This window comes from Dipteris shenzhenensis, chromosome 14, assembly GCF_047967505.1.
Source record: "Dipteris shenzhenensis isolate YYH24624 ecotype China chromosome 14, Dip_SZ_1.0, whole genome shotgun sequence".
Classification (NCBI taxonomy): domain Eukaryota; kingdom Viridiplantae; phylum Streptophyta; class Polypodiopsida; order Gleicheniales; family Dipteridaceae; genus Dipteris; species Dipteris shenzhenensis.
Window position 1 is genome coordinate 51,512,249 of NC_141609.1, and position 24,551 is coordinate 51,536,799.

At 41.1% G+C, this 24,551-nt stretch overlaps 1 protein-coding gene across 3 annotated transcripts; it reads left to right on the forward strand.

Annotated features, from left to right (window-relative positions):
• Positions 1-3,296: 3,296 nt before the first annotated feature.
• Positions 3,297-16,733, forward strand: LOC147894794 (uncharacterized). Of its 3 annotated transcripts, XM_087385380.1 has the most exons (8): positions 3,297-3,362; positions 3,496-3,844; positions 4,028-4,437; positions 4,631-4,750; positions 13,363-13,502; positions 13,680-14,577; positions 14,711-14,904; positions 16,236-16,733. In XM_087385380.1, the coding sequence occupies exons 2-8, from the start codon at positions 3,562-3,564 to the stop codon at positions 16,339-16,341; spliced, it is 2,151 nt and encodes a 716-aa protein (XP_087241506.1). In that variant the 5' UTR covers positions 3,297-3,362; positions 3,496-3,561; the 3' UTR covers positions 16,342-16,733. The 3 variants fall into 3 exon arrangements, with proteins under 3 accessions (XP_087241506.1, XP_087241505.1, XP_087241507.1); XM_087385379.1 differs by having other exon boundaries at positions 3,306-3,844; XM_087385381.1 differs by having other exon boundaries at positions 3,306-3,844; positions 16,239-16,733.
• Positions 16,734-24,551: the final 7,818 nt, after the last annotated feature.

Below are 24,551 nucleotides of genomic sequence, written 5' to 3' on the forward strand. Positions count from 1 at the left end.
AGTAGCAAAGCTCCACTTGTACTTGCATAAGGCTAGGAATAATCTCTATTAGGAATCCTCAACATGCAAGTTCTACTTGCAACTCCTACATGCATGTTCTACATGCGATTCCTACATGTATGTTCTACATGCGAGTTCTACATGCAACTCCTACATGCAACATTGAACATGCGAGTTGTACATGCAACTTGCAACTCCTACATGCAACTTCTATATGCAAGTTCTACATGTAGAGAGAGAATGTCTTACAATTTCTTCTCTAAGTGTCCATGCTTCCTTGCACTCCATGTCCAAAAGCATGTCCTAACCTTGCAACTCCTCCTCCCCTCTCCTCCAACCTTGCAACCCATGCTCTCCCTCTCCTCCTCCCCCCTCCTCCTCCTCCCGCTCCCTCCTCCTCCTCCCTTCTCCTCCTCCCTCCTCCTCCTCCTCCTCCTGCCTTCTCCTCTCTCTCTTTCCCCCCCATGCTCTTACACCTTCTTCTTCTCCCAGTCCTATGCTCCCCCTAAATCCTTAGTTCCTCAACCCTTGACCTCCATGATCTACGAGGCAGACGAGTTCTCCACCATGTACTCTACCCTGAACTTTGGATCCTCCTTCTAACCCTTAACCCTCTTCTAAACTCTGGAACCTCTTTCTCAACCTTGGAACCTCCTTCTAAACCCTGAACCTCCCTCTAATCCTTAAACTACTCCTAAGCCCTTCAACCCCCAATGAAGGCGAAAGCCTTCATTACCCCAACCATGATGATGCATGTTCGTTTCACACATGCATGCACTATGTTTGCTTACCACACTTAAGCCTACGTCTCTCACTAGAATACGACCTGAGGTTCTAAGCTATACTTATACTAGTAACAAATGACAACACCGATATATCTGTAGGTGACAAAAAGCCTCAGAACCCTGCATACTGAGAATACCCTGCTCTTCCTATGGAAGCCGTAGGAAAGAGTCAATAGCCAAGAAGTAGAATTATCGTTGCCCCCCTTGTACATGGTAATTGCAGAGATGTATCAAAAGTAGAACTAAGAATCCAAATAAAATGATGCTATACCTTGGATTTTAAATTTCAATACTAGCATTGAGAATTTATAACCATGTTTAACAACGCCTGCACTAAAAAGATCAAGCTAGACATTGCATCAAATTAAAAAAAGGAGGGAATGGTTGCCATTTCCCCCTTCTCTCCTCTCTCTCTCTCTCTCTCTCTCTCTCTCTCTCTCTCTCTTCCACTAAAAGGATCAACCTAGTCATTGCTGTAAATTAAAAAAAAGAGGGAATAGTTGCCATCTCCCCCCCCCCCCCCCCTCTCTCTCTCTCTCTCTCTCTCTCTCTCTCTCTCTCTCTCTCTCTCCACTTACATCCATTGCAAAATAAAGAAGATATGATTTCTAATATTCCCCTCTGAATAGGCTTCTAGAAATTGAGACACTCAAGGCTACAATTATGCTTCCAACAATTACTATATTTAAAGCCAACAATGATAGTTCTCCAATGATAGTGATGCCCAAATTAATGATAAAGAGAATGGGAGTATGTGATGAACCACACCAAAGCCAAGCAATATTTATAATATAAAGCAATTATATGAAGAAGGGAGGCATTTGGAATGTAGAACAAACTTCTCCCAAGAAGAAATTTGCTCATGTAGGCAAAAAGTAGAAGTGTGGGATGAACCTTTCAATGTAAAACTTATCACTTAGAAGTAATTGCATGAAGAAGAGAGGCATTCAGAGTGTAGAACAAATTTCTCATGAGAAGAAATTTGCTCTTGTAGGCTTGACTCAAGAAGCATGGCATGAACCTTTCAAAGAGAGAGAGAGAGAGAGAGAGAGAGAGAGAGAGAGAGAGAGAGAGAGGTATGAGCCAATCTAAAAGTACTGAGCAACTAGGCAAACAACTAGAGGACTTAAACAGTGCATGAGATAGAGACATGTAAGGGAGCCTATAAGTTAAAAGGTTGCACAACCACTAAGTTACTGTATTAGAATATTGTAAAGTGAGAATAAAATAAATTCTTCCAAGAACTTGTACAAGAGAAGAGCAGCGAGAAAAAAGCACATGAAGGTGAATACATATGGGAGGGGAGGAGAGAGAGAAAGGGGCTAATAAATGTTGGAGCTCATTTTCATAAGTTCTCATGCTAAAAGCACCATTTAACACTTTAAAGTATATCAAGGTAGTCTAAGCCACTTTTAATAGGGCTAGGTTGACCCAATAGTCATGAACAAGCTGGAATGACCACTAAGTTAAAAAGATGTGAAGTTAGAGAACTTTACAATAGAATAAAATCTTACAATATTATGTAAAAGTGAAAGACCACATGAGGCAACTTGGGATGGAAAAAAGCAATTGAAAGTAAAATACATATGGGAAGAGGAAGATGAATGAAAAGCGAGGGGAAGGAGACTGGCGAAAGAGGGGGAAGGGCCACGTGGACCATGGAATGGAACCTATTTACTTTAATTAAACTTAAGATTCATTTAGTATTTAATGTTGCCTTTAGCATGGAAGGTTAAGGTTTTTGAAATGTATTACACTCTAAACCACTTTTAATAGGGTAAGCTTGACCAAATACATATTAGGCCTTGATTAGGAAAAAGCATGATCCATAGTATAACAAGTTGAATTTGCATTCACTGGCCTGCCCTCGAGGAAGTCTGAGAACATGTGGCATGACAAAGTGAGGTATACAGCGAGGTATGCCTTGAAATAGAAATAGTTGGAAGGAATAGAAAGAAGAGAAAAGGAGGGAGAAAATGGTGGAGTAGAGAGAGAACCACCACTCGCACTTTGGCTCGTATCTTTTTACATGTCTGAGTGGAAACCTTAACTATAGCCTACCTAGAGAGCGCAGGCAAAAAAAAGGGGAGAGGCCCTAAACAAGTTGAATACATTCAAGAGTCCTGCCCTGGCAAACTGAAAGCTGAGAGAGAGAGAGACAGGGAGAGAGAGAAGAAGAAGAAGAAGCTTAGAGAGAGAGAGAAGAAGAAGAAAGAAGAAGAAGAGAGAGAGAGAGAAAGGGGGAGAAAATGATGGCCAAATCCGAAATTACTAAAATTGGATTTTCTCTTGTTAGAGAAATGGCCATGGGTTAAGGCCTAGCCCGGGGCAGGCCAAAAACCAGCTAAATTCCAATTAACTCAAAGCCAAAAAGGTGTGGAAACAAAAATATAACGTATGCATGCTATATCTTCACAATCTTAAACATGTATGGAAGAATAAAGATTCCCACATATAACGTCTTTCTTTGCCTGATTATGACCGAAGGAAGCTTGTTCGTGAATTTAGCTGATAAAATTCTATTTTTGCAACAGCTAGAGATCTCTTCAACGTGCATTGGAAGCAGCTCACGAACAGGTTTCTCTTTGTATTCCTTATATTCTACCTCAATACACTGTAGCGTCTTTGGATGCCTCGGTCAGTCTTATGCCCATATCAAAATGCATGGGGCATGCGAACATTTTGCTGATGTATATGGGCTTCGATGCAGTGGACGTCGCTTATTGTTAACAGACAACGATCAAGATCACAGTGTTCAGTTTCGATCTGCACTTAGATGGCCACCGAGATAAGCGCGTCGAGACCGCCTCCAGAATATGTGGTCAATGGGTCTACCGGGTGCAGAGATGCTTTTCTACAGTCAACCGTTGTTGGCTTCGATGCTTCTGACATTGGGGCCGACAATCCTCTGGTTGACATTCAGGAATTTGCAGAGATTTCCAAGGTGACAAGTGACCTTAGTGCAGCTCCAATCCATTCACAAAAAGTTTCTGCCGTGCCTATGATGTCCAGAGCCAAGTCTTCGATTTCTAATGGTGGTCCGTTTTTGAATAATGGAGGTATGTCAAGAATTGTTGGCTGTAGAGCTTTTGTAATCGAATTACCTGAAGCCGATACGTCATGCCAGCCTTTTGTAAAGATCCGTCAACCCAACCTTTGTAGAAGCGTTGTGTTTAGCTCAAGCATAGTGACGCTTGCAGTTGAGTTATGCTCAGGGGGGGATGCTCTTTTTTAAATGACAGGTGGTCCAACGCCTGTCTCAATCGAGGAGTCTACAGATGTTCTTACGAAGGATGTTCATGGTGATGGCGTTCTAATACAAGAGCAACAAGATGGAAGCTTTCAAGAATTCCCATTAGAGCAAGCTGCTCTTATAGCCGAGCCATCCAAGGCCACCGTTTCACTAAAAGATGGACAAAACTGTGCACTGGGATTAAATGCTATTGGCTGCCAAGATAAAAGTAGTGATGTTACAACAGTAGAAAAATTTGAGATCCCTAAAATCCTGGAACTGAAACTGGAGGAAGAGAGCTCCAACCCTTCAGTAGCAGAGAGCAGGCTAGTTTCTAAGGTTGAAGTGCTGCCAATTGTATCTGCTGAGGTGCATGTGCAGGATCTAGGAGAACAGACACAGCGTGCTGTGGAGAATGAGGTGGGTTGCAACTCCTATAGATGTGTGTTAATCGAAACTCTTAAAGCTCATCACACGATAATTAACTCTTGTTCGCTTTGCCATTTCTTCTGTTTAAATAGATCACTTGCTCATTTCGAACAGATGTGCAAATACCCAAAGGCGTGTGTCCATACACTAAGAGCATTAATATATTGAATGTTTTGCCTTGCAGCCAAATGTGGGCCAGGAAGTTGTAGACGATTTTAAGGGCAGAAAGGTTCTTAAACGTTTTGGAACAAAAGACTTTATTGGAGATGTCGTTAGCTATGAGCCCGAGTACAAGTGGTTCAAGGTAAGTGTTTGTCATTTGCATGGAATTACGGGAGGTTCCATTGGCATTCCTGTAAAAGTTAAAAGCTCTGTATGATGTCTGTGAGGATGTACAAGATGTGATTTCAATTGTAAGCAACCTTAAGGGTGATTGAAGGAGGCATGCACGAAGTATTGGAGACAGTAGGGGATCGTCGTATGTAAGATTCAATACAGAAGAGCTACTAGGTTTTAGAAGATAGCTTAGTTGGTCACATGGCGTAGAAATAGCTACTACCTCAGCAGCGCTTTAGAAGACAGTTCCATATGCTTAGTAGGAACATGGTTTGGGATAGTATTGTATTTGTAAAATGACCTGGCATCACTCCATTTCATTATAGCATTGATGTGGGAAGTTGCTTGGTGGCGCTTAGCTCTCATTGGGATTCATTTGGTGGGATACTATTATATAATCTGTACTGCTTCTGCAGTCATGACCAGTCGATTCCGTATCGCCAGCTAACTTTAGAGTTGCCTTGTGTTTGTGTGACGCATTGGGCAAATGCATTCTGAATTCGTAAATATAGCTTTAATTTGTTTTAATGGCTTCCTAAAAATTTATTAAGGTATGGTCAGAAATCCCTGACCTGGCCTTGGGGTTCAGGTGAGTTTTTCCCCCTCCCTGATTGTTTTTTCATACAGGTCTCATTTGTCACACTATTGTACATTGACTGGTTTGCCTGATTTATTAGGAAATCTCTTGAAGGAGTTTGCTTCGCTCTGTAAACAATCACGTATGAGTCAGGCAATCAGTGGGGCCTCCATAGACCCGTGAAAGAAAGATGTCAACAACCGATCGGTTGGATTTGACATTTTATTCACATTGATCGCAAAGCTTAGGCTCCAGACCATAATAATCTAAAGGAACTATGAGGAACTACTCAACCATGAACAATATGAGTCTCAAATTCTTGGAGTCTTTGACCCAAGTCCAAGGCTCCAAGACTTTGAGACTCATAGAGTCTCTCTAAATAATAATCTAAAGGATGCTTCATTTTTCAACAATACAAGAAAAATGTTACTTGTGTACACAAAGTGATATGCTTGATGTGGTTCTAATACTTGAAAAGGACCACCTAGGTGCAACACACCTTCCACTCTTCCTACAACTATTATAGAAGAGGAGAATCCTCCCCATCCACCTCTACCTTCTCTAAAGTTTCTTCTCCTCAAAGTTTGCAGTCCAATGGCATAACCCTTGCTTAGGGAATGGGGGTGCCGAGGGGTGGGGTTGAGGGTGGTAGTTGTTTAGAGGGGATGAATTGGCACCAAGGCTGCAGCCAACTCATGGTTTTGGCACCAAGGCTGCATGCAGCCAACTTGGGGTTTGCTTCATAAGAGGGCTCAGTCCAGGTAGGGTCTTCTCAGCCCAAGGGTCCCACGGCTTGGCACACTATGTGGCCTGGTAGGCTTGCTCGGCGTAGAAAACTTGTGCCTGTGAGATGCTTGCCATGTGTGAAAGGATGCACTGAGTGGGATTCCCTGCGCCTATCTCGGTATGTCCTGATTTCTCTCAATTTTTTATAATTGAGGCTGATGCTAGTGGAAGGGGCATTGGAGCTGCCCTAAAGCAGAGTCATGGAGTTATTGCCTTTGAAAGTCGGAAATTGAATGACAAGGAGTCAAGTTTCCACATTTATGACCAAGAGATGTTGGCAATACTTCATGCATCAAAAAGTGGCACCACTACATTTATGGCAGCCATTTCAAGGTCAAGACTGATCATAAGACTCTCAGATATTTTCTATCTCAGTCTTCTCTATCACCCAAGCAAAGGAGATGGCTATTTATTGTGCAAAACTATGACTTTGACATAGATTACAAGATGGGCAAAGAAAATATTGTGGCAGATTCTCTTTCCAGGATATGGGCTTGTACTTTATCATCTATTACTGAGGTTTATAAAGATTGGATCCATGGCATTCAAGAAGAGTATCTCAATGATCCTCAAGCAGCTGCTATGTTCCAAGACTTGCAAGATCCTGACTGTCAGCAATATCCCAATTTCAAGTTGCACAATGGGCTCTTGTGGTATAATGATAGAATATTTCTTATTGAAAATTCCTCCATAAGTTGCTAATCTTGCAGAAATTTCACTCATCTCCTATGGCTGGGCATATAGTTCTCAACAAGACGTATGATAAGGTAAAACAGAGTTTTTACTAGAAGGGGCTTTGGAAGGATGTTCTTGCTTATGTTCAAAGCTGTAAGCCCTGTCAACAAAACAGGGAGTTGAATTTGAGGCCAGCTGGTCTACTACAACCTCTACCTATACCTCAAGGTAAATGGACACATATCAGCATGGACTTTATTACAGGTCTACCAGTGACCTCTAAGGGTTGGAACAGCATCTTTGTGGTTGTTGATAGACTTACTAAAGCTGCCCACTTCATTCCTACTAAGACCCAATTTACAGCTTCCAAGGTGGCTAAGCAATTCATGGAGAATGTGTTTAAATTACATGGACTTCCTCAGGAGATTGTGAGTGATCGTGATGCTAAGTTCATGGGGCATTTTTGGCAAGAGCTTTTCAGTTCTATGGGAACACTTCTTACCCCAAGTACAGCAGATCACCCTCAAACTGATGGGCAAACAGAGGGGGTTAACCGCTGGTTGGAAGAGTATCTAAGTCATTTTTGTTTTGAGACCCGTGGGATCAATGGTCGCATCTAGCTGAATTTTGTTATAATACCATCAAGCATACTTCAATTGGTATGAGTCCTTTTGAAGTCATGTTTGGCTGTAAAGCTCATGTCCCATCAACCATTATTGATCAAGCATCGACAAGCCAGCAAGCCAAGGATGATTTGGCTCACATGACTACTCTATTACAGCAATGTAAAGATAATATGGTAAGGGCCCAAGCAAGGATGAAGGATTATGCTGATGAGCATAGGAGAGATCTTCATTTTGAAGAAGGGGATTATGTGTTTACATAAGTCCAGACATGCTTCTTTGAAAGGTAATACCAATGTTAAACTTGCTCATAGGTATTATGGACCTTACAAGGTTTTGAGGAAAGTTGGGGAAGTGGCTTTGGGGAAGTGGCTTATGAGTTGGAGCTTCTATCATCCTCTAGAATACACAAAGTATTCCGTGTGTCACTTCTCAAGAAATATTTGGGACCTAAGGAGCAAGTTATGGAAGAGCTACCTCCTATGGATGAAGAGGGCCAGATTGAGTATATACCTGAGAAGATCCTTGGATTTAGAGATCATGTGTTGAGGAACAAGTCCTACATGGAATATTTTATCAATTGGAGAGGTCTACCTGATGAGGAGTCTTCTTGGCAGCCATCTACAATTGTGGAGCAGTACCCTCATTTGCTTAGCTGATTTCTATGGCCAAAATTGCATCTTTATGGACAGATCTGATTTTCTTTTGCTATATGGCATATATGGATATGTTGCGGCCAGCATTTACTATTTTTTTCAGATCAGCATGTCTCTCACTAGATTATATGATCAGATCTGTTATATTGGACAGCATAGCTCTTCCACCCTGTTGCTTGGTCTCTTAGGAATATTATATGATCCATTTACAGATCAGCATGCCCACAGGGAGGTATTTGACTAAGAAACTTCATTGTTCAGCTGATATGACCAGAATTGAGCTACTCGGGTTTACAAGGAGAATTGTATATCCAAGTTTCAGCCTTTTCAAATTTGAGGACAAATTCTATTTGAGGAGGGAGGATTGTAACAGAGGGTGACTTTTACTTAGGCTAACAGTTAGTGGAAAGGCCTTTATTGGCTTGTAAGTGTTTGTCCTTTCTTTAGGGGATACCATAAGTTGCCACATGGCATCCTAGGAGGTAATCCCATATGCAATACTGCTTTGTACTCACCTGGGCCATACCTATATAAGGGCTCTAGTTGTACTTGGCATTAATTCATGACTTGTACTTCATTACTGAAATAGAAATTACAGCAAGAGTTCCATACTCAGTTGAATTCTAAAAAGGATTGACTTCCTCCTGTCCTTGTGCAGCCCCTCACAAGTCTCTATTGTAGGTCCAGCCCATATGACCTTCCACTCCTGCCTTTTTCCTAAAACATAAGGTACTTCACTACTCTAACTTTCCTGCACATTCTACCAAATTTAGGGGTGTTTACTGTCAGTTAGGAGCAGTCCTGTTGCATCCGGAGCTTCTACAGGCTGGACGAGTTGCTTTTTGTGCTTTTGGGGCTGTGTTTTTACTGGCTGGTCTGTCTTTTGCTGATTTCTAACAGAGACCAGGTTGTGGATGCCGTGGTTGGTCTATTGTTGGGCAGCTAAAGGCTGGTCGTTGAGATTTTGAGCTGTTTACAGGCTGGGCTGTCTTTTAGGTGATTGTGTGGTGAGATTACTTGCAATTTGTCAGCTAGCATGCCTTGGTGCGCATTGCAATCCGTCGGTTATTAGTCATGGGGCACTGTAACTGCCAAGAGCTGAATGCTGGCCTTGCTTTTCACGGGATTGATGCCGTAACAACTAGGTAGGGCTGAGATTATTGAGTGATTCCCACAGTGAGCTGGCAGCAGGTTGTCAGAAGGGTTTTGTCAGGGATTGGATGCCTATATGGTTATGATTGGTTGAGTTTGTTGGACGCAGAGGCTATGCTGTGGTTTGGATGCCTACGAGGCTTGTTGTTCGGTGAAATAAATAATAAAGAAATACCGCAAGGGCGCCAACTTACTGTGTCTTTGAACAGGAGCATTCAAGCTCCCTTGTGTTTTGTATTTACTGTGGGTGTGTTGTCAGTGGGATAATACTTGCTAAGTTGTGATTTTACCGCCGTTATTTTATTACTAGGCCGGTTGCATGGTTCCATTGCCGGGATATCACCAACTTTCCGAAGAGATGATCTCGTGGCCGTGTTTGGGAAGCAAGTATTATTGACTGAGTCATACATTACAGCAACATAACTCGCAAGAATCATGGCACACAAGGATACTCAAGTGAGTAATGATTGGGAGGAGGATGACCCAGAACAGGGTGATGAAGTCTTTGGTGAAGATCAATCCATTCATGAAGGAACTGCTGCAGGTGATCAACATGCGGACGAGCAGTCGGAAGTGAATCAATCTGACGCTATCAAAGATGTCGAAGCAAGGAGGGGATGAGGCGGATTCAGATGCTTTGCTTCGAGAGCAATATCAGCTCACCCAAAATCCATGCTTTGTAGAATTCATGCAAGGCTCGAGCCGTCTAAGGTTAAGGGGTGGACGGCCTCATCAAAGGAAAAAGGGTCAAAGGGTGATCAAAAAGCATCTTCGGGGCCCATGCCATAGGAGGGATAGCAGACTGCTGAGCAGATAGCACAATTTGCTTCCACACAGCTATGCTAGGTTTTGGAGTTGATTTGCAAGGCTCAAATCAGAATTTTCAGTTTGCAAAAATGGGACAGCAAGCTTTTCCTTATGCAAGTGCTCATATCAGATATTGGGGGAGGATCCGTGTTTTAGGCTATGGCTGGTCAAGCCGAAGGAGGCCCAAGTGTATACGGTAATTATGGAATGTGTTTCCAGCCATGTATGCAAGGCATGTTAGGGGGTATGCACTGTGCAGTCCAATATGATGTATGGTAATATTGGCATGCGGCCAAGGATGCAAGCAAGAATGCAAGGGATCCTACTAGTGTGCCAAATATGCAAAGTTCTGGGGATGCCATGCCTAACGCAGAGCAATGGGTAGTGATAAAGCCAGCCAGAATGTCAGTAATCCTGCTCTGATTCTTTTGTTGGAGCCCCCTGTGATAATTTGACTCCGAAAGGGAAAGCTAAGGATTTCAAAGAGGCTCAGCTATCAAATTTGAGACTTTTAATGATGTACAAGATAGATTGAAAGCTCTAACTTTCTTGCAGCAATTTGATGCGGCCTATTCAAGAGGAAACTTTACGGGGTCCAAGAATAGAAAGGTTGCTACTCTCTTGAAAGGTATTGGGTTGCAATGGAGGACGAACCTTTTGTTGCAGAACAGTGCACCTACCTCTTGGGTGGAGTTTAAACAGGTATTTTCAGCTTCCTGTTGACCACTACCTTCGAGGTTGTGATAGCCTGGCATAACTTAACCGCAGCCAGCTGCCATAATCTCGAAGAGTATAATAAGAAAATTTGGCAAGCACTATTACCTGCTAGCTACCTGCTAGCTCATATCGGCATGTGCAGTGCACTAGCTGAGCAGATTAAGAATATTGTTGTGGATTGCCTAAGAAGATCGTGATTATTGCACGAAGACATGTGTCACAAATATGTCGCAGTTGATTGAAAATGCCACAACAGCTTACGCCTTAGTGCAGGGGAAGTCCAGTGGATGGAATGGTTCTAAGAAAGATGATGTAGGAAAGTCTGGAAGGGCTGTTAAGGCCAATTTTGTTGCCAGTAAGAGGGCAGTGGTCCAAAGCATAGTTACTAGGGAACGGGGGGGTCGGAACGGGAACGTTTCGAGAAAGGGAAAAACATTCATTGATATTCAAGAGCCCGAGTCAAAACACAAAGGCAAGTCGTCCAAGCACCTCTCTCTCCACATACAGAGGGAGATTCACGGGATGATGATGCTTCAGTTCTTTCTATTCACAACCATATAGAGGGACGCTTCATGGGACTTTGCCCAAATGGTATATGCAATCAGTGTAGGATGCCAAAGTGAGACATTTGCGAATCAGTGATCATGGTATCGTGCATTCTCAATGCATCCAGGATTGAGTCTAGGCACATGTTGGATACATAGCTCTAGTGTCACATGATGTGGAGCCTCACACCTTCTTTCTAGCCTAGAATAGCTTTTATAAAATATAGCTTTTATTGCTTTTCTCCATAAAGAAAGCACTTTTGTCCAAATGGGGCGCCTTTTATTGGCTTTTGACGCTAGTGGGCCCCCATAAAGTGGGGCGCCACTTGTTCTTGTGCTTTGGATCTTGTGGGAGCTGTGTTTTGGCACTTGCCCTTTGAATTTCGGGCCTTTTTGCACTCTTCTTGGTCCTACATACTTAATAAGCATTTTCCAATACTTTAATCCCTTAGAGGTTAGTCAATTGCATTCTTGGACTAATCCCAGTCCCTTGTGGGAGTCCCCATAGTTCTATGCAAGGCAAAGTAAATAAAACTTATTCCAGTTAACCAAAGGCAAACTTTCTTTGACCAAAGTCAATCTAATAAAGACTCCTCTTTATTTCTTGGGAGAAGTACCAATTGGTGATAGCTTGTAGTCATTTCTGTTGAAGATTGATCTACTTAATGGAAGATTACAGCAGTGTGTGTTGTTTTCCACATATCTTCTCTGTTGTGTCTCAAATTTGAGGACAAATTTGGACAGGGATGAAACAGGGGTTAGCTACTCTGCCTTCTACAGGTAGCTTTTTGTTGGGCGTACTGGACAAGCTTGACTTGTCACTAATATGAACTGGAGGAGTATTGGTGGAGTTAATTATTTTCTAAGTCTAGGTCTACACACACACACTGTTTTTTTTGGGGGCGAAAAGCAGTATCTCATTTAAAAGGAATGTAAATTCATAGCTACCCTAGATGAACACACACACACACACTTTTTTTGTTCATTTGTCATTATATTACAAGAAAAGTCCCAAAGAGAGGGACAGCCGGTTACAAGCATAAGATGATATCATTATATATAAAACACACACGCATGCATGCGCGCACGCGCATGTGTGTGTGTGTGTCTGTGTGGAGAAATATAGTGGCAAATGAATGGATTATCCCACATATGAGAGTGACAGGAACAACAAGCTAGCATGTTTTACTTTAAGGTTGTCATAATCTCACATACATTAGTGCTTCTTTTGTATGTGTTGTGTGTAGAGAAATATAGTGGCAAACGAATGGATTATCCCACATGATAGCGATATGAACAGCAAGCTAGCATGTGTCACTTTAATGTTGTCATAATCTGACATATATATTAGTGCTGCTTTTTAACAGCCAGCCTAAAATCTGTAAGAGGGGCTGTGTACCTATCATTTTTTCGGAATCAACTGAGTTTCTTGCTCATGCTCTAACTTTACGTGGAGTCGCTCGTACGTGTCCATGTGTAGCTCCAACATTGCCCTGTTATGGATCCAGCCAATTACATGTACGTTTAAACTAAAAGGTACCTATCTTACATTGCTCACACCTCACTCTCAAAAATTTGCCTAGATACAATCCAATAGCTAGACGATGATTCACCCAGCTCTCAACATGTCAAGCCAACTCCCACCTGAAAAGCTCATCGTTGCCCCTAATCATCTCTGATAAAGTTAGTAAATTTCATTCGGATGAAATTTAAACCAAGTGCAAGAATGTCCAGAAACTTGCAGTGTGTTCAGTTTGATACAACCCTCTCTAGACCTCAAGTTCTACCAGCTTCTGGGTTGGTGCCGTCATCTCTCTATAGGACTGATCAAGATAGAAGGGAAAGGAGAACCAAAAGGTAGGAAGAGGAAGGCTCTCGGGCAAGAACAGTCTAGTTCGCTAGGGCTATGGAGTTATTGGAAGGGCTTTGTTTGTAGTTTTCACGTCAGCAAAATAAGCTGCAGTTGTCATTTTGACTCTTAGGTGAACCTGCATTCATTTAAGGTGAATCTGTATTTCCTTAGACTGCATTTGTGTTTCTAGGTTGTCTATGAAGATGGAGATGAGGAGGACTTGGAAAAGGAAGAACTTGAGGCAGTCTTACTTCCTCTTGGTGCAATGCCTGCACTTGCGTCACGGAAAAGGCCCCCTCCTGGTGTGGCTGCTGAGGGTGGAATTCAAAGGTCATTTTTTTCTTTATACTGAATTTTTAACTTTTGTTGCACAATGGACTGAGATCTGTATTAAATGTTTGATCAATGATCACAATGTGACTTTTACCAAGTAGCTTGCCTGTTGGGCTACAAGGAAGTTTAATTCTAAATCTATATATTCTGAGTACTGATTGTGTCTTTGCCTAGAGACTTCAAGAAAACGAAAAATTTGGAAGTGGGGAGTCCCCACAGAGAGATAAAGAGGGCAAGGCTTCAGGGATCAACAAAGTTTTGTAAAAATTTAGCTGTATCAATGTCTCGAGGATGTAAGGGCAAGGAAATGCTTGATGAACACATTTCTGCCAATAAGCTTAAAGGACTGAGAGGAAATCACACAGGTTTTGATATCAAATCAATTTCCAAAAAATTAGGAAAGCCCTCCAAGCGAACTTTCCAATTGGATAAAGAAGGTGAGGCTGATCATGGGAACCTCTATCCTGCACATGAGACTGAGAGAGCGCAAGAAAGGGAGAAAGGTTTGGATGCACCCAGATGTCAAATAGGGTTCTCCTCAACTACTACGGGCCAACACAAATTGAAATGTTTGAAAGGGGGAAAAGCAGGAAAGGGAAAGTTGTCACTTGAGTCAAAGATTGGAAAACAGCCGTTGCTTGAGCTGAAGGATTTGATAGGAAAGGGTCCTGGGGCTGCTAAAGGCGGGGTCAAAACAGGAAGGAGATCAGAGACAGGCATAACACTTCAAGAAGGTATAAAAAGGTACCTGCAGAAAGTCGAGGATACACAACGGAGAGTTATGTATGGAATTAAATGGAAGGGAGGTCCAGAAGAAAGCAAGAGATGTCAAAAGAAGACTTCAAAGAAAAGAAATATACACATACTAGGTGGTGCAAGTATGTTCAAGCTTGAAGGAGCTAAACGTTCTAAGCCAGGGGCCAGAGCCAATAAGCATTTGGCAGTGGAAAGCCAATACTCAGGTGTTGAACTAGGAGCTGCACTTCTGGGAAGGTCTACAAGGAAAAAATTCAGTGGAAAATTCTACACGGGAAGTGTGGTCAGCTATGATAAGAAAACAAAGTTCTACAAGGTGTGAGGAATTGCGTTTCTCCTGTGTTTCTTCTGTGAAAATATGAATCTCTTGAGTCAAACCAAAGTTCTGCACCTATTTCTTATGTTTTTAAGTCAAGTTCCCATAAGCTTGTGGAATTTTGCTTTTATAGGTGCGATATGACGATGGAGACCAAGAAGACCTTGAATGGACTGAACTAGAACCCACTCTTGTAGTCGAAGGGAAGTGTGATGCTCTAGTAAAATCGAATTCTGTTGAGTCCAACTCAAAGACAAACTGTAACAGAAGGAATGCCAAAATTAAGAGAGGAAGGGCAGCTCGTCGTCTGCCTGAGCCATCATCAAGGTGAGTCGACTCACAAGTATGGTGTGTGCAGCTTTTGGTAAAAGGCTTGATTAGCCAGAGTTTGCCCTTCCAAAGCATTCAAAAGAGAAACAAATGCACATACAGTGAGCAAAAACACTGATTATCTGGTATTTTAAATGTTTTTCTTTGGAAATGTGTACCTATTTCTATAGTCAGCGTAACAATCTGGATTTGTATGGCTTGGGGCATCAACAAGATTGGCCAAACGGATTGCACCTTAGGGTAATGCTTGCTTTAGGGACTTTTGTTGTGAAAAGTGTTGGCTGCGGAACACCAGAGGCCTGCATGTTTGTGAGTTCCAATTTTTGTATTGAATCGCTGTCAACTAGTGTTGCAGTAATGCCCCAAAGATGTCCTTCATCGTCTGTGTGTTCATCACATTCTGACCTCTGGCTATCTTATTCCCCATCATCTCCTTCTTCATCATTTGTGTGTTCATCACTTTTTGACCTCTCCTGCTACTCATGTCTCCTCTTTTGTCTTTCTTCGATCATTGCATTGTATACATGGACTAGGATTGGGAGTCTTGTTCTTGTATCAACCGGCCTTCCAGTTTTCTTTGTTCTTGCCATATAAATGATAGTGGGGCTATGGGAGATGTGAAGGTAGGAAGGAATGTACTAGTACGAGAGACTACTATGGTACGGAGATAATGAAGGTATTTGCATTTATATAGAGGTACATTTATTTTGCACGTCATTATTAATTATCCCTCCCCCCCCTCGGGTCCCCATTCGCTTTTTCAAAGGTGGACGAGCTAGCTTAGCAGTGCTCAACAATTTTTGTCAATTTTGTACTGCAGGAATACGTAAGAGAAATGAATAATGGAACCAAATGATGACATGTGGATTCTCAAATCAAATGGTTGCTAATATATGGTGTCTTCTTCTTATCGTTTTTCTAAATAAAAACTCTATACTCCATGCCTAGTTGTGCGATTTTGAACTTTTTTTTGGGAGCTTGTTGGGTCACATTGGTCCCGCAATGAACTTGGGAAAATCAGTTGAAATTAGACTTGCCTGTTCTGGAAGGTCCGAACTGCACTCCTTTTCCCTGTTTTATCATTTAGCAAGCTGCTTTCTTTTAAAGAATAAGCCAGGTTCTATTACAACCATCTGTACGTGGTTTAGCAAGCTTCGATTGCAGCTCTACCCACTTTGAAATCACGGCAGGGAGTTTCTTTAGGTAATACGCCAATTAAAGCAGCTTATGCAGGGTGATTCTGGCCGACATGCCCTTTTCTGCTGTGCAAGTTTCTGGAGGGTGTTCATGCCTTCTGGCATGTTTTTGTGTTTGCTGGTTTCATGCAGCAGTAGGACAGACGGTAATCTGCGGGGCTGGATGTGTTTCTGTCGGTGGCTTATTTCTGTGCAACTCTTTGCTTTGTTTACCTTCGACCAGAATGGGTTTTGCTGATTATAGGGTGCCAGCAGCTTCTTCCAAACCATAATGTTCAGGGAAGCTGGGCATGGTGTGCTTTTTGAGGCTTTATCTATTTGAAAGACTTTTCTTAAGGAGGCTGCTCCACAAAATAGAAGAGTGTCAGACAAGACAGCTGCAGGGTCGGAATTGTTTGGACTTTGGAGGGGTTTCTTGTGTCCCTCTTCTGGTTACAGAAAAGCTCAGACTCTGCTGGAATTGACTCTCTGGTTTAATTGGTGTCACAATGTCATGGTCGAAGGAGGTGAAAAAGTGGCTTAGAGGTGAAAGTGCCTTCTACAAAGGGTTGACCTTGATGGGGTCCTTATCTAGAAGCCCAAGTGAACAGGAGCACCTTCTTGTCATTAAAAGAGAACCCAAATCTTTTGAGTAAAAGTGTATGCTGAACATGGACATGAAGGTGGATGTGGAAATAGGATTCGAGGATGAGGGCTTGGTTCCTACATAATGGGTGGTCATCCCTGTTTGTATGGTGTGGATATTCCTACCCTTCCGTGTTATGAAGGCTAATAGCTAATCCTATCTTGTGAATTGGCTCCTATCTGAGTGGTCCTCCATCTCTCTCCGTTCGACTTGTGACCTTTACCTTTCTTTGAGCACTCTAGCATTTGTAACATGGTATCAGAGCAGGTAGCTCCTCCTCTCGTCTCTACCTGGTCGTTTGGAGCTCCCTATTTTCTAGTGGTTGATTTTTTTTTTTGGGGGGCCAGAAAAGTTCGGGTTGATTTTTCAATGTTAAAGACTCTATGTCAATAGGCTTTCCTTGAAGGCGGATAGTTTCCTAATGCTGTTTTGTGGTTACTAAAAAAGGCTTTCTTTTATCATAGTCTTTAAATCCAGGTGACTAATGAGGTTTCTGAGGATTGCCCATTCTCTCTTGTTTGAGCAACTTCTTTTGGCAGCTGGGAGCTCAGCTCAAGCAGCACAGACCTGTCGAGTTATTCCCTATGTTAAGTGCCGTTGCTCAGCTTCATTAGAATTTCCCACTGTTATATTTCGTCATCATACGAAAGGTTTTGTTGCTAGGAAAGCTTAGTCTGCAGGCGGCCATTGATTAGTCATCTATCAGAAGGTGCTTTCTTTTGCCTATTTGAAGCAATGTTCACAGTGGCACCACGTTTTTTAGAAGGTTCTTTCGTTGGGTGGTACATTTTGTCTCAGACCTTCACTGAAGGAGGGATTGCAGAAGCCACAGATTTTTAGAACTCACTGATGCAAATAATAGTTGTCAGAAGGGAGCTTGGACTATTATATCTTATTATCTTCAATCAAACAATTTCACAACAGAGTTGCCTTTTCTTTTTTGAGCTCTTTATTTGCTGCTTTGTGAGATGTCCCAATCTTTCATGCCATAGATGTGTATTAGAAAATCACAGATTCAGCCACGGCATTAGCTTCTCTAGCAGCCTGTTGTGCATATATGTCAAGATGATATAGCCCTCTATCAAGTGTTCTAGTAAGTACAATATAGTTATCATACTGATTATCATAAACGACACAGTGGTAACTGTAAAAAAGAACTCTAAAGCCATGTGTGGGGATGGCTGAGATAGAAATCAGATTCTTTTTGATACTTGGAACATATAAAACTTTCACAAGTGTAATATTATCACACTGTAGTGACAATCACTTCTTTCACGGGATATGTTGCATTATTTGCACAAGTGACAGTACCCCCCTTTGGAATGCCACTCAATGAGAGATTTTTGCATGAAGTGCTTTGAAGCATCACTATCAAAATACCTGTCTAAGGCAATCTGAGATTGCACAAGTTGAATCATGTAAAGTAGGACGATAATGACACTCTACAAGAAATCCCCACTTATCATGAGCAAGATTGGTTGGCTGTCCCTGCTCCTTCTCGGAAGCAATACGCTTCTGGCACTTGGAGATTTCATGACCTGGTTTCTTGCAATAGTTGCAGCGTTTCTTCTTCTTTCCATCAGCAGGAGAAGAAGAGGATGAGGTACCAAACGTAGGTTTGGGCTTGCTGTAATTTCCCCCCCTTCTCCTTTGCCCCTATGATTAGTAGAAGCAGCGCTGTTTTGACGACTCTGCTCCTCCTGCAGGAGTAGAGAAACAAGCTGATCAATGTGTCCGACCGGGTCAAATTTGTGAGTGGTTTTTCCTGTAGCTATTAAAGCAAAGATGCAAAGAAGATTCTTTGCTCAGATATCTAAACCTGAATGCCACCGTGACACCCTCCTCGTCGCTCGTTCTGTGCTTGGGCTCTGCCAATTTACATTTACATTTTCTATCTCTAAAGACTTTATTGTTGTCATCCATGTGGGGACAAACGCTTCTACGCTTTTGATTTCGCCCATCAATCTTATGCTACCAAATTGAAGCGATATTTTTTGAGCACTTTGGCAATAGTGATTTTGGCTCCTGTTCAAAGAAAAGATGCATTAGTAGCTACCATCATTTTGTTTAAATTGAGGAGTTTTTCACTGTTTTTAGGGGATGTTTTCATCATTCGTGTCACTTGTAGTTCAGTAGATCACTGCCTTCATTTCTTATCAGTTTAGGGATACTTTGAGTACCATGAGTAGTTTGGACAGAATTTCCAATGGTGATTTTTTGAAGAACAGTTTGAATTTACAGTATAAACATTGACTCTATATAAAGGACCTATGAACGGCCTTGACTGATACTCGAAGTATGTGAAAATATGCATGGAGTCCCTAATCTCCTTCTCAGGTTGGATGTTTTTTTGATAACCTTATGCTAGGAATCTGACTAGGATGAGCTAGTCCTTGGAGAACAGGATTACTACACTTAATGGAGGGTTTTTTTTTGTACATTTTGACATAATGACAATTTGAGGAACAATGCCATCTGTTATGAAATGGAAGAAATGATTGTTTTTGCAATACCTTATTTATGAATGGATTAGGGAGTTAACCAGGTAGGGTTAACATGGTTATGGTCAATGAAATCATAGAAAAGGAAAATTAATTATTTCAGCTCTATGTGAACGGGATTGAACATTAATAACAAGGATTAGGATCAATGTTGTCGGAAAACTACTTGAAGATGACTGAATGGAATGGGGTGGACACTATTCAATTTTACAAGGACATATATCCTTAGAATAGTGGAAAATAGAAAATTAGTAAACAGAAAAGGAGGTATGGATGGGAAATAGCTTGGCATATTACCTGCTTTATTGGGATTGGAAGAAAAGGAGGATTATGTGTATAAGAATGTATGGAATTTATAGCTAAGTAGATAGGAAAAAACACACACACATGTTTAAATGATATAATGCCATAGTAGCAGCAAGGTTTCTTACTCATCATGGACTACATTATGCCATATCATTCGACTTACGCTTCCATGGATACATAGATGCTGATTGGGTAGAAAGTGTAAATGACAGAAGATCCACATGTGGATACTGCTTTAGTCTTGGCTCTTGAGCTTTGTCATGGTGGCAAAGCAAGAAGCAACCAACAATGGCATTATCTTCCGCGGAAGTAGGGTATAGAGGATCCACCAATGCAACATGAAGTAATTTGGTTCAGAAGGCTTCTTTGAGAGAATGAGATACTTTCTGGAGACCCTACTGTGCCTATTCAGATAATATGAGTAGCGTCTAGGCTCTAAGGGGAGGCTTTAGCCTTGCATGATTCACCTATCTCTCCTTGTCAAATTTGTCTATTGGTTGCTTGGCTTTTTCATTTGCAATTTTCATTTTTTTTGTCCTTGCTTTTTCGCCAACTCACTAATTTTTTCCTTTTTTGCTATCCCAACCGTTTTGCTATGAACAATTTTGCTTGGTTATTTTGGCTTGCTCCTTCCTATCCTGGTTCGTCTTCACAGAGTCGGTTCTTGTTTTCACGAGATTCGAGTGTGCACTGGTCTTTTGTCTGGTTTTTCCTCTAATAAGTTCTATAAGGTTTGAATTTTCTATCTAATTTATTAAGCTTAATCCTTCTAAGGTTTTAAGGTCCTCTAGTTTGCACAAATCCCTTGGGGTGTTTTGTTTTCTTCTCTTTCCTTTTCTCTAGGGTTTCTTCTCTGCCCCTTTACTTTTATCTTTCTATTTTGAATTCTACGGCGTGATTTTCTATTACTTGTGAGAAGCTATGACTTCTCCTACTTCTCGCCAAGACATTTCTTAGGATCCCAAACGTTAACATGTTGATGTCTCCATTGATAGCTTCATGCATATGGAAACTAAGAATCTGGCTTCTTAGGCAAGCCAGATGCCCAATATGTTTATGACATCCTGCATGAAGATTTTTGACAAAGTCATATGAGCTAGGATACACTAGTATCGGCCTTCACTTACAAGATCTCTTTGTCCTCTATTGTAGTTCCAGTTAAAGAATATTTAGAAAACGCAATTATCATATTCTTACAAGGAAAGATGACTTTAATGGGGACGATGTTGCAAAATGGATAAAAGCTCTATAGTAGGGACAAGTGGTTGGGGGTGTCTATTTTGCTGCTCATGGATTTTACAAAGTTCTCCTTACTAAGCCCAAGCATCGGAATGTTTTACTTGAAGCAACACCATTTATGTTTGGTGTGTAGATGGTTCATGTTTTATGGTGGTCTCCTACCAAAAATTATCAGGCCAGTGTGGGTGAAGATAACCAGGTTAACCTCCCTGAATATATGTGGAAATATCTTCCTTTCATTGTTTCCTCTCATGGTAAAGTGGTTTTCCCTCCTCATCCAACATGGAGTAGAAATCGAATCTGCATTTTATGGGATGCAGATAAGCCTATTATAGCTTCTATCGCTATTGAGGTTGAAGACGTGAATATGAGAGCCAAGTATTTTGAACTCAAATGGGGAGTATTTGCAGTGTCATGCTTAAATTTGGTGTCTACAAAGTGTCCTCTTTGATTGCATTAGCCCCCCTAAGTGGTAGTACTGTAGCATGATTTGCCCCTGCCCAATAAAGTGACTACTGCGGTGCAGAATAGGAAAGTCAAAGGTAAATGGGTATTATATCTCCCACTGGGCCTTTGCCTCAAGACGTGCATAATGTTAAAGAAAATAGTCAAGAAAAGGGCAAAGAAAAGATACAACCAGATGGAGGACACAACCCTAAAAGACAAGCATCATCTTCTATGAGATCTCCAATATCATGACCTTGGATGAGTGTGAAGATACAACCAAATGGAGGACACAACCCTAAAAGACAAGCATCATCTTCTATGAGATCTCCAATATCATGACCCATTGCCACATCCCATAATGTTACCATGGTTGATGCCCTATGGACTGACATTGTTGAAGGGAAACACAATATAGCTGCTTCTATGCACCTTGGAAATGATATGGTTGATAGCATTGATGTCATGGCTCATGATGCCTGCTAAATTTCTTTTTTTGTTTTTTCCCACAATCCTTTCTCTTTCATGTATATACCTCTAAAGTTTCTCTCTTGTAATGTATAGGGCATCCGTGATCCCAAAAAATATGGAGGCCTTTTTGGCATTATGTTTTAAAACACAGTCGCATATAGTCTGCTCTCAAGAGTATAATCAACACATGCTTGTTGGAGAACATGGATATTTGTAGGGCATGATATATTTTACTCAAGTTGTGATGGATACTCAGGCACATTGCTGATGTGCAAACGATATCTCAATCCATGTCTTGCTTTCAATCATCCCAGTGGTTGATGTCTCATAATCCAATGCCTGATCCATGGCAAAGTATATGAATTTGCATTTGTTTATGCCCCACAAAATTTTGCCCTTAGAGTAGATCTATGGTCAGAGATTGCATCTTATTCATGGCATGGAAATGCTTTCGCATCTTATTCATGGCATGGAAATGCTTTCCTTTGTGGAGATTTCAATCATGCTCACAACATGACACATCGATATGGTATGCTCACTACAAAACACTCTTCTTATGCTACTATGCTATATGGTTTATATGCTTATGATATTTGGGTTTTGTCAAAACCCTCTGATAAAGGGTTACATTCCATCACAATGCACATTGCCAATACTAGGGCCGATTGGATAGGTGGTATTTCTTCTTTCCATGCAATACTCAGTCAGACACACGCTTCATCATGGATGCTTTAGAATTATATGGATTGCATGCTAGGTTACATAATTAGTTTTTAAGAAGTCTAAGCTTTTGACCTTTGACTGCAAAAGATTGGCATGAGCTACTATGGCTGGGCCACATTTTGGAACCAAAACAAATAGTAAGGTATTTGGGATATCCGATTGGCTGGTCTATATCTTTAAGGGAGGAAACTTCTTGGGTGATGCAATGCACACAACAAAAGATGGATTACTGGAAGCTCTCTACTTGGTCGTGCTGCATGTGTGCTCCCCCTCAACAAAATCAAAAATTAAAAATAACAATGACTAGGAAGATTACCTAAAATCATCCATCTACCAAATCATTTTTATATCCAATAACATGAACTCCACAATAAAATGTGTAGCATAGAAGAATAAACTATTTGTTACACAAAAGATTCACTCTCAACCAGTACAAGCCTCACTTAATTAAGATCGACTTGCCACTTTTATATTAACCCAAAAATTAATCCCACTCATAATGAGAGAAGTAAGAAACCACTAGGAACCAACCGAAGGGTATAACGAGAACACCATCTAAATTAATGTACGAGTTATTCATTACCATGTTCTTTTCAAAAATCTAAATAAGCTTCAAAGAAAGAATGAAAACTTACTTTTGACAAGCAAGAGACTCCTATAGGCTTTGCTTCTTATTTCGCTAGACCCTTATAAGACTAGAAGAAATAATAAACCAAATTACACTTCCAGCAAATAAAGCTTACCCACCGAGCATTTCTTTTTCTTTTAAACTTAATTCCTTCAATAAGCATTTCCTCTCTACTCATGGCCCAAGACATAGTAGAGAGAGTGTCACACAGCTTATTGACTTAGACAAAGAAGATGCAAAGAATTGATGAAAATGTTCCAAGGAAAAATACCCCAAGTAAGACCTCAATCAACTAATCAAAACACAAATCCAACCACATCCAATCATCTATCAAAAAGTGGGGTACTAATATGTATACGAACTATGTTTCTAGAGCAATATAAAATGTTCACAATGGATACCATGTGAAAATTATTCACCGTTGTTCATGTGATTAGCTTTTATTCAATGTTGTTCAACACATATTACTTAGTTTTTTGGCCAAGAAGCTTTTTGTCAATATTACAGGCAAAAGGTTGTAACATCTATATTTTCGTCGATATTATCATTGTTTGTTGTAGGTAGCATTGATATTTCGGTCACAAAGGCCTTTGGAAAAACAAAAAGTGTAAAAAAAATGTTGATATTCATCCTTGCTAAACCCTACAAAATTCAAATCAAATTGAAATGTTTTCACATTGCAACATATATTAGATCAATGTTATTTTCCATTTGTCAATCAACTGAAGCATCACTGGAATCTTCGTTGTGATATTGATGCTCATCCTCTCAATCATCTTGCTGGGATATGTGTGATCAAGGGCTTGCTAGGTGCATGTGTGCATTCACTAGTAGTCATATGGTTATGTGTGTGTGTGTGTGTGTAGAAGAGGCACACTTAGTGCTATAGGCCATGATACAAGTGATGATGTAATGCAAGGCCCCCCACATGGGGTGGTACCTATGATTGTGGAGTTCCTATGATTTAGGAGTTACCTCCTTTGATGTAGGAGAGGTGCCATTGATTTAGGCCACCCTCTCTCCTATTCTACAAAAGAGAGGAATTCCTCTCAACTCAATGGAACATTTTGCCATTTGGTTTCCACACTCTTCTCCATGATGTCGATCTTCTCTCCCACTCCCCAACATGTGGTATCAAAGCCTCCTTGAGCCTCTAGTCCATTCTAGCTCCAAAATGCCACCTTATCATCTTCTTCTCCATCCTCCACCTTCTTCCATTTCTACCCCCTTTCTCTTTAGAATTGGCTTATCTTTGTTCTCTGCTCTCATGCGACCTTTCCAGAGCCCTCTTAGCTGAAGTTTCCTCCCCTTGGGGTGCACCTCTGGCTCAAAGTGTTTCCCGACATTTTGCCTCTGTCGCATGTGCTGTGCTCTGCGACTTTTAACAAAATTGCACCTCTATAGATAGAATGAAATTTGGCCTACCCTTCAAGCACAATTTAGGCAATGTTAAGAGCTTGCTCCTGATGAAATATGAGCTCAAATGCTTGTTGGAGTGTGGAGAAACAACT

Coding starts and splice junctions, on each gene's coding strand:
- LOC147894794 (XM_087385380.1), top strand. CDS start 3,562: ATGGCCACCGAGATAAGCGCGTCGAGACCGCCTCCAGAATATGTGGTC. Junction 13,503..13,679: donor GCTGAGGGTGGAATTCAAAG/GTCATTTTTTTC, acceptor GTCTTTGCCTAG/AGACTTCAAGAAAACGAAAA. Junction 14,578..14,710: donor AGAAAACAAAGTTCTACAAG/GTGTGAGGAATT, acceptor TTGCTTTTATAG/GTGCGATATGACGATGGAGA.